Source organism: Cryptomeria japonica, chromosome 8 (genome assembly GCF_030272615.1).
Source record: "Cryptomeria japonica chromosome 8, Sugi_1.0, whole genome shotgun sequence".
NCBI lineage: Eukaryota > Viridiplantae > Streptophyta > Pinopsida > Cupressales > Cupressaceae > Cryptomeria > Cryptomeria japonica.
Window position 1 is genome coordinate 632,134,507 of NC_081412.1, and position 7,471 is coordinate 632,141,977.

Here is a 7,471-nt window from a genome sequence, read left to right on the forward strand (position 1 = left end):
TAGCACAAACATCAAATTTTTTAAAGATAGGCATAGCAACTTTTACCAAGAATGTTGTCTAGCGCTAGAAAAAATTCCTTGCCTCACACTTGTAATAAATTTAACTCACAACCAATATTTTACTTTAAAAGGCTACAACAATCTTGTCTATTGAATAGCAATATTCTAAAAAATTAGTTATCAATCTCCTCACAATTGACTAAAAAGACAACCTGCTAGATCTTTGGAAGTAAATATTCTCTTGCAATTTCCCTACCAATTAGATCATGCTTGATAATAAAATGATGTAAACGAATATAAATGAATATAACTGGACCAGATGACTAAATATGATTGGACCAATTGAGTATGAATCTATTTAATGTCACACAACCAAATTACTTAGCCTACCTTTTGCAAGAAAAATGATTAGAAAAGTTACAGTAAAACAAATAGAGAAAAAATATTCATATAAGATAGAAATATTTTCTTGATTTTGGGAGAGTTGCATAATGTCACACAACCAAATTACTTAGCCTACCTTGTTCAAGTCAAAAGAATAGAAAATTTATAGTAAAACAAAAAAAAGAAAGAATTCAGACAGGAAATATTTTCTTGCTTCTATTCGGAAGACCTACCGCAACTGGTGGGGATTTTTTTTTTAAATTATGAAAATAATTTAGGTTGGATTATTTGCTGAGGTGTTTTAGATTTATCTAAATTTAGAGTTACAAAAAAAAATCTATTTACCATATAAATATCTTATTATGAACTGTTGTCTTTCATATTATTAAAATTTTAAGAAATAATTCTTTGTCAAAACTATAAATATATTATTTCTTGTTTCTTTTACAAAATATGTCAAGTTCATACAAATAAAATTTATGACTGTATATTGCAATAATTTTTTGTCTTGTAGATAAATATTTTTCATAAATATTAAATATATTTAAATTTTTTACTTGTAAAGCAATCTTTTAGAAAAGGGTTATTAAATTTTACTGTACAACAACTACTAAATAAAATAGACATTTAATTTGAATAAATATAATATGTGTGTAGGTATCAAAAAATTCAAATTTAAACTAAAAACCTCAACATGAACCAAGATATGTACAATATTTGAGTCTTTTTTGTTTCAGCTAGTGACCTAAAATCGTGACTAAAAGACCAAAAATTTGGAAGGCAACAATATAGTTATCAATTGGCCCCAATTCAAAATCATTAACATGCCATAAATGATATATATTAAAGTTTTGAGACCATTCCTTTATTGTGAGGATGTTCTCATTTTCCAACAGATCACACTTATCTTTTAATTGCATTTTTTTCTCGTAATATAAATCTTACTTATAGTCATAATTTAGATTTTTAATGAAATATTGTTAGAAATTTATATTTTGTAAATTTCTATATGATCTGACTAAATATCTTAAAGAAATTAGATGTTGTTCCGTATTACAATTCTAGAAAATAATATAGAATTGCTTGAAAGTAGGTAAATGGTTTCCTAAGTTTTGAAAGAATGTATCTTGAGCTTCATTGTTTTGACCTCCATTTTCATTTTGAAAGATGAGAAGCATTAGTGGGTTATTTCCTTATTGATCTTTTGGAGATCCATCGTAAGAAGAGAAAAACATAAAAAATACAAAAAAACACTAAATGAGTCTGTACCACGCAATACACATTTTTTGCTCACCATTGTGAATGGAGGTGGTCCTTCACTAATTAACAATATTTAAATATTGTGACTTCTTATAGGTGGCTTCTAATATTCTTTGTCCACTCTAGATTGTTGGAGAAACTTTTGAAAAAAAATTAACAATTGACTTAGGAGAGCAAAGCGGCAAAAAAACTTGTATATGAGATTATTTAATCTTTGTGAAGGCTTAAATAGTCATGTTTTAATGTATTTTTCAACGGCATCTAAACAACAATTGTCTCATGTACCATTCCCATGTTTTACATTAATGAGAAATTTTCAAGTGTCTTCTTTTTTCTCCTAAAGAATATAATTGTTCAAAAAATAAAAAATTCAACAAAATTTGGAAAACTATTGAATAACATCTATATTAATTTATATGATACAATAACTATCTACTAATAAATAATCATGATGGTAGTCATAACGTCTACAGAATTTACCATTAATTTTCTATTGACATATCCTTGACCCTCTTAAAATACAAATGCTAGTCATAAAAACATCTATTCTATGGTATGTACTTCCATCTCTCACCTCGGATACATCGATCAACACCTAAAATTATAACATCATACAAATTAAAGATCGACTTTCTCACCCTCTTATTGAAAGCCAATAGCCCAAATACAATAGAGAATCCCAAACCATAACTCAATCCAAGTTGGACTGCCCATTCTATCATATCAGCATCTGAATTCTCTGCTTCACCAATTGTCTCAACATTTGTGCAGTTGACATAGCCAGAAGAGTTGTTGCAGACTGTTATATTTGTAAATGGAATCCCACTTAGCTTGGGACTGCCTAAGTAGGATGACTCCCCAAAAGTTAGAAACTGTCCTCCATGGGGTACCTTTCCATCAATCATGTTGTAAGACAAATTCAGGATCTGCAAATAACTCAGGGACTGAAGTTCCAACGGAATTTTGCCATTCAACCTGTTTAGCGAGAGGTCCAGAGACTCTAGCTGATCCATGCCTCCCAATGTTCTTGGGATTTGGCCACTGAGATGATTCCTTGAAAGGTTAAGAGCTATCAAGCCTTTAAGGGATCCCATTCTGGGAGGAATGCTCCCCGAAAAGTAATTGTTCGAAAGATCAATGCATTTAAGAATGAAAAGGACTTGCGTAAATTCAACATCCAAACCTTTCCATGTCATTGTAATCTGATTTGTATACCTACCAAAAACAAGGTCTTCTTCGAGATGGCTTGCATTACTCTGTGATGCGTCGACCATTGCAAGCAGGTTTGTAAGGTTGCTTGGAATGGATCCCGAAAGCTTGTTTCCAGAAAGATCCAGAATTTGAAGATTTGGAAGGTCAATTACCTGGGGTGGAATACCGCCTTGAAGTTGATTGGACCTCAACATTAACACGTGCAGTTGCGGTAGCATTGCAATCTGATGGGGGATGCTGCCTTCCAAATTATTATTTGCCACATCCAATACTTGTAGAGATCGGCATTTTGAAATCGACGAGGGAATAATTCCTGTCAAATGATTAGTATTCAGTTTCAATGTATGAAGCTCTTCCAGGTTTCCCCACTCTGCTGGCATTTTACCTTCCAGATGATTTTCTGCAAAATCTAGAACACTGAGAAAAGAACAATTCCTTGTTAAATGAGGAGGAATTATACCGCTTAGCATATTATTTGAAAGCTCAAGAACCTTCAGATCTGGAGTGCAAATAGAGTTTGGAATGGGTCCACTGAGATTATTGCTTGACAAGGATAAGAAATGCGTATACTGAAGATGCTGACCAATATCAATAGGAATTGAACCATTGAACTGATTCATCGACATGTGCAGCAACCTAATACCCGCGGGAGGGACGGGAAGATCACCTTCTAAGCTGTTATTGTGCAAATCCAGATACCAGAGAGTTCGGGATGCTAGTCGAGATGGCAACGAACCTGATAATTGATTGCTACTAAGGTTCAAATGAAAAAGACTTGGCAAGTCCCATATCCACGATGGAATATTTGCTGCAATATTGTTAGCAGATAAGTCTAGATAACCCAAATCGTATTGGGTCACAAGAAATGATGGAATTCTATCTAAATTGCAGGAACGCAGATTCAGAAACACTAGCTTTTTAAATTGTGGAATCCATGTTGAATCAGTGCTCACAATCAAGTGATTATTGGAAAGAGACAGATTTTGAAGTCGAGTGAGATTATGGAAGAGAGAAAGGGAAATGGAGCCACTAAAATTATTGGAATTGAGCCAAAGGTATTCTAATCTAACAAGATGTGATACTGTGAGTGGAAATGTGCCGTTTAATTGGTTGTAACTGAGGTCAAGATAAACAAGAGAAGAAAGTGATCCCAACGAAGGTGGCATTAGCCCAGTTAGCATGTTGTGGGACAGATCGAAGAGAACAAGCTTAGAGAGATTGAATATGGAGACTGGAATCTCACCTTCTATGGAGGTATTAGACAGATCAAGACTTTGCAAGGACAACAAATTCCCTATAGTAGATGGAATCTCACCTGCTATTCTGGTTTCTGACAGATGAAGACTTTGCAAGGAAAGCATATTTCCTATAGCAGGTGGAATCTCACCTTCAATTCTGGTACCTGAGAGATCAAGATGCTCTAAGGATGACATATTCCATATAGCAGATGAAACATCTACTTTAAGATTCTCATTCCAAGAGAGATCAAGTGAGAGCAAGTGGGCGGTCATATCTTCTAACCAAGCTCGTATTTGCGCTGACAAACAACTGCTAAAAAGGCTCAGATGAAGGAGAGAGGTGAGGTTGACAAGGAAATTGGGAATTGGTCCTTTTAGCCTACACCTAGACATATGCAGTAGTTGTAGTTTTGATAGACCTCCAAGAGCTTCAGCCCCCTCTTTGGTTACAGAGATTTCCACTCCGGAAAGAGAGAGGTATTCCAAGCTCACCAGATTTGATAAACTTTCCAAACTCAAAGACAATTCACCAAAATGAACTGACAAGTCAAGAAAACTGAGTCTCTTCAACTTTCCAATATGGGGAGTGAAATTACCATGGAAGAGGTTGTAACTGAGATCAAGGTGCTCCAGCTGTGCAAGTTGAAACAAAGATGAACCGATGTTACCTTGCAAATTGTATCCACTCAAATCGAGAAGAGAAACATGGCCTGTGCTGAAGTCACAACTAACTCCACTCCAAGTGCAGCAATTAAATCCGTGCCAGGAACTTAGCATTTTGTCCTCATCTATAACTGCTGCCTTGAAATCCAAGAGGTGATTTCTTTCATGGAGGGAGCATGCAATTGCAGGAGAAGAGGTGAAGCAAATGCAGCAGAGTGATATTGTCATAATAGCAAATGCAACTCTGCCATATGGAAATGAACTTTCCATGTCTTCCACACACTAAAACTTTTATTCTCTTTACAAGAAAAAAGTTGCTCAGGAAACAGGGGAAATGAATGGTGAACAAATAAATCCCTTTGTATGATTAAATATTGTTGGATGGGAATGGGAGTGGCGTGTATGCAAAGCAAGAGGCTCGCTCCCACCCAAATAACATTTGTCTTCTTCCGTGTATTATTCAACATTGGAAAGTCTTTTGATGGTAATGCACACCAAATTCGTACACCAAATTCGTTGTGGCCCTCCTCTATTCGCGATTCGAAAATTCTTGTTTACATTTAATTCACTAGTATTTGAATATGAAGTCCCCTCTTTTCTAATTATCGAGATTTAACTGAAACCACTTAGAATTGGAAATTTAACTTAGTCTTTAGAATTTTATGGATGGTAAAGTCGAGCAAATAAGTTTTAATGTTGTATAATATTGAAATCATAAATGTTAAAAATTAAAAAAAATATCCAATTCATATTAAAAATGTTAAAAATAATAATAAAGAAATCATAAAGATTTAGATTTAACCAACAATAAAAATATATATTTTAATTTATGTTATTAAGTAAATATTTTATGATGGTTGTTTATGTGAAGTTGTTCTTCAAAGATTAAGATATACATTATTGCAACTAAAATTATATCTAAATTAAATATTTATTAGAATAATTTATATAATTTTTTATAGTTTGTTAAAAGAAAAAAATATCTAATTCATATTAAAATCTTGTGAAAATTTAAATTACATTTTAAGATAAAAATATCCAAATATGACTATGCAGTAATCAAATTTAGATCTTCTATATTAAAATTTTCTTTGTTTATGAATCTCATAGATTAAAAAAAATAAAATTACAAAGTATTAAAAGTTACGATCATGCATAGAATATAAAACATCTTTTTATCAAAAACTCATTCTAAGTGTGGAAAACGTATCTTGAATTTTAATTTTTTCTTTAATTTTGTTAATGTTTAGGTCTACCTATACTATAATGAAAAAAAATTATTTTTATGTTCTTTTCTTTTATGTTTTGATTTTACTTTAATTAGATTATCTTAATATATGTGTTGGTATTCTTCTACATAAAATTTCAATAATTTTATCTTAATATCATTTTATTTTCATAATTTTCAAATATCCAAACATGATCAACAATTTCTACCATTAGTTAGCATAAATTATAAAAAATGTATGTAACTACTCTTGTTTTTAACAATGTATATTTTTTAATTAAAAATTTGATTTTAATTAAGTACGATTCAAAATATTAATTGAATAAACATGCACTGTTAAAACCAAAAGTATACCCACCTCCACTCACACAAAAGACTTGACTTTCTCTCCAATTGAATTGACGTTTAGATTCCGCAAATTCAGCACTAATTTCTTAGTCTGATAGATTTTCAACATTTATAAAAAAGTTGATAATATACCTAGTCAATCAAACAAAAGCAAGACATGACAGGGAACGAATATTTCTAGATTATACATTGAAAGAAAAAATCATGCGCACTGTGAAGCCTTCTTTTCATTTGACAAATAAAAGATTCCCGGTCTACACCCAGCAAAAATTTCTAACAGGTCATATGACGGTATTTCCAGAAACATTAACTGTTTGCAAAGTTTTTCTAATGTATTAATTATTATTATTTTAAGCAAGTTCTCAAATAATCGTTAATTTAAATTTCAATTTAGTTACTTTATTGAAAATTATATAAATTTCAGAAGTTAAAGGTTTAGATTCAATTTAGGGAGTTTGGAATTGGAATGTATTTTATAGAATTGGAAGTGCATGTACAATATTTCTAACAAAAAAAATTGTGTAATTATGTGGAGAGGCATCTACAATGACATCAAAATGTCTGTAAACAAAAATTCAATTTTAAAACAATTTCACATGCAAATGACAGGTAATTGCATGAAGAACAACATAATTTACTTATATTTTTTTAAATATAGATATACTAGTTTTAAACAACTAGCATAGCTATATTTTTAGAAATCTAAGTAAAGATGCCAAGAGATATCATGTTTCAAAATATGAAATATTTATATCTTTTTGAATGCATGGAGATGTCTTATGAAATATTTATATCTTTTTGAAAGCATTGAGATGTGTTTTTTATAACTAATGATATCTACCTTGTTGCAATACTATACATGCAATTTATTTTATTATAAATATTTTTAATTATTTTAATTTAAGATTTAATTTAAGTTCTTTAAATTAGATTTACTTAAATTATTTCATTTTATGCATTAATTTATTTAGATTGATTTAAACTATTTAATTTTATTATAATTGATTCATTTAAATTATTTAATTTATTTTTATTTAAGCTATTTAATTTTATTTTAATTATTGTAAATTGTTTAATTTAGTTTATTATTTTATTTATATTAATTTAAATAAACTCTAGCATATATTTTACTTATTTC

At 30.7% G+C, this 7,471-nt stretch overlaps 1 protein-coding gene across 1 annotated transcript; it reads right to left on the bottom strand.

Moving 5' to 3' along the window:
• Nucleotides 1–2,192: 2,192 nt before the first annotated feature.
• LOC131045138 (receptor like protein 22) lies at nucleotides 2,193–5,027 on the bottom strand. The gene has a single exon (XM_057978671.2). It carries the CDS (start codon nucleotides 5,025–5,027, stop codon nucleotides 2,193–2,195), a length of 2,835 nt encoding a protein of 944 aa, XP_057834654.2.
• Nucleotides 5,028–7,471: the final 2,444 nt, after the last annotated feature.

What these genes read in the sequence shown, in the direction of transcription:
- LOC131045138 (XM_057978671.2), bottom strand. Translation starts at nt 5,027, where the DNA reads ATGGAAAGTTCATTTCCATATGGCAGAGTTGCATTTGCTATTATGACA.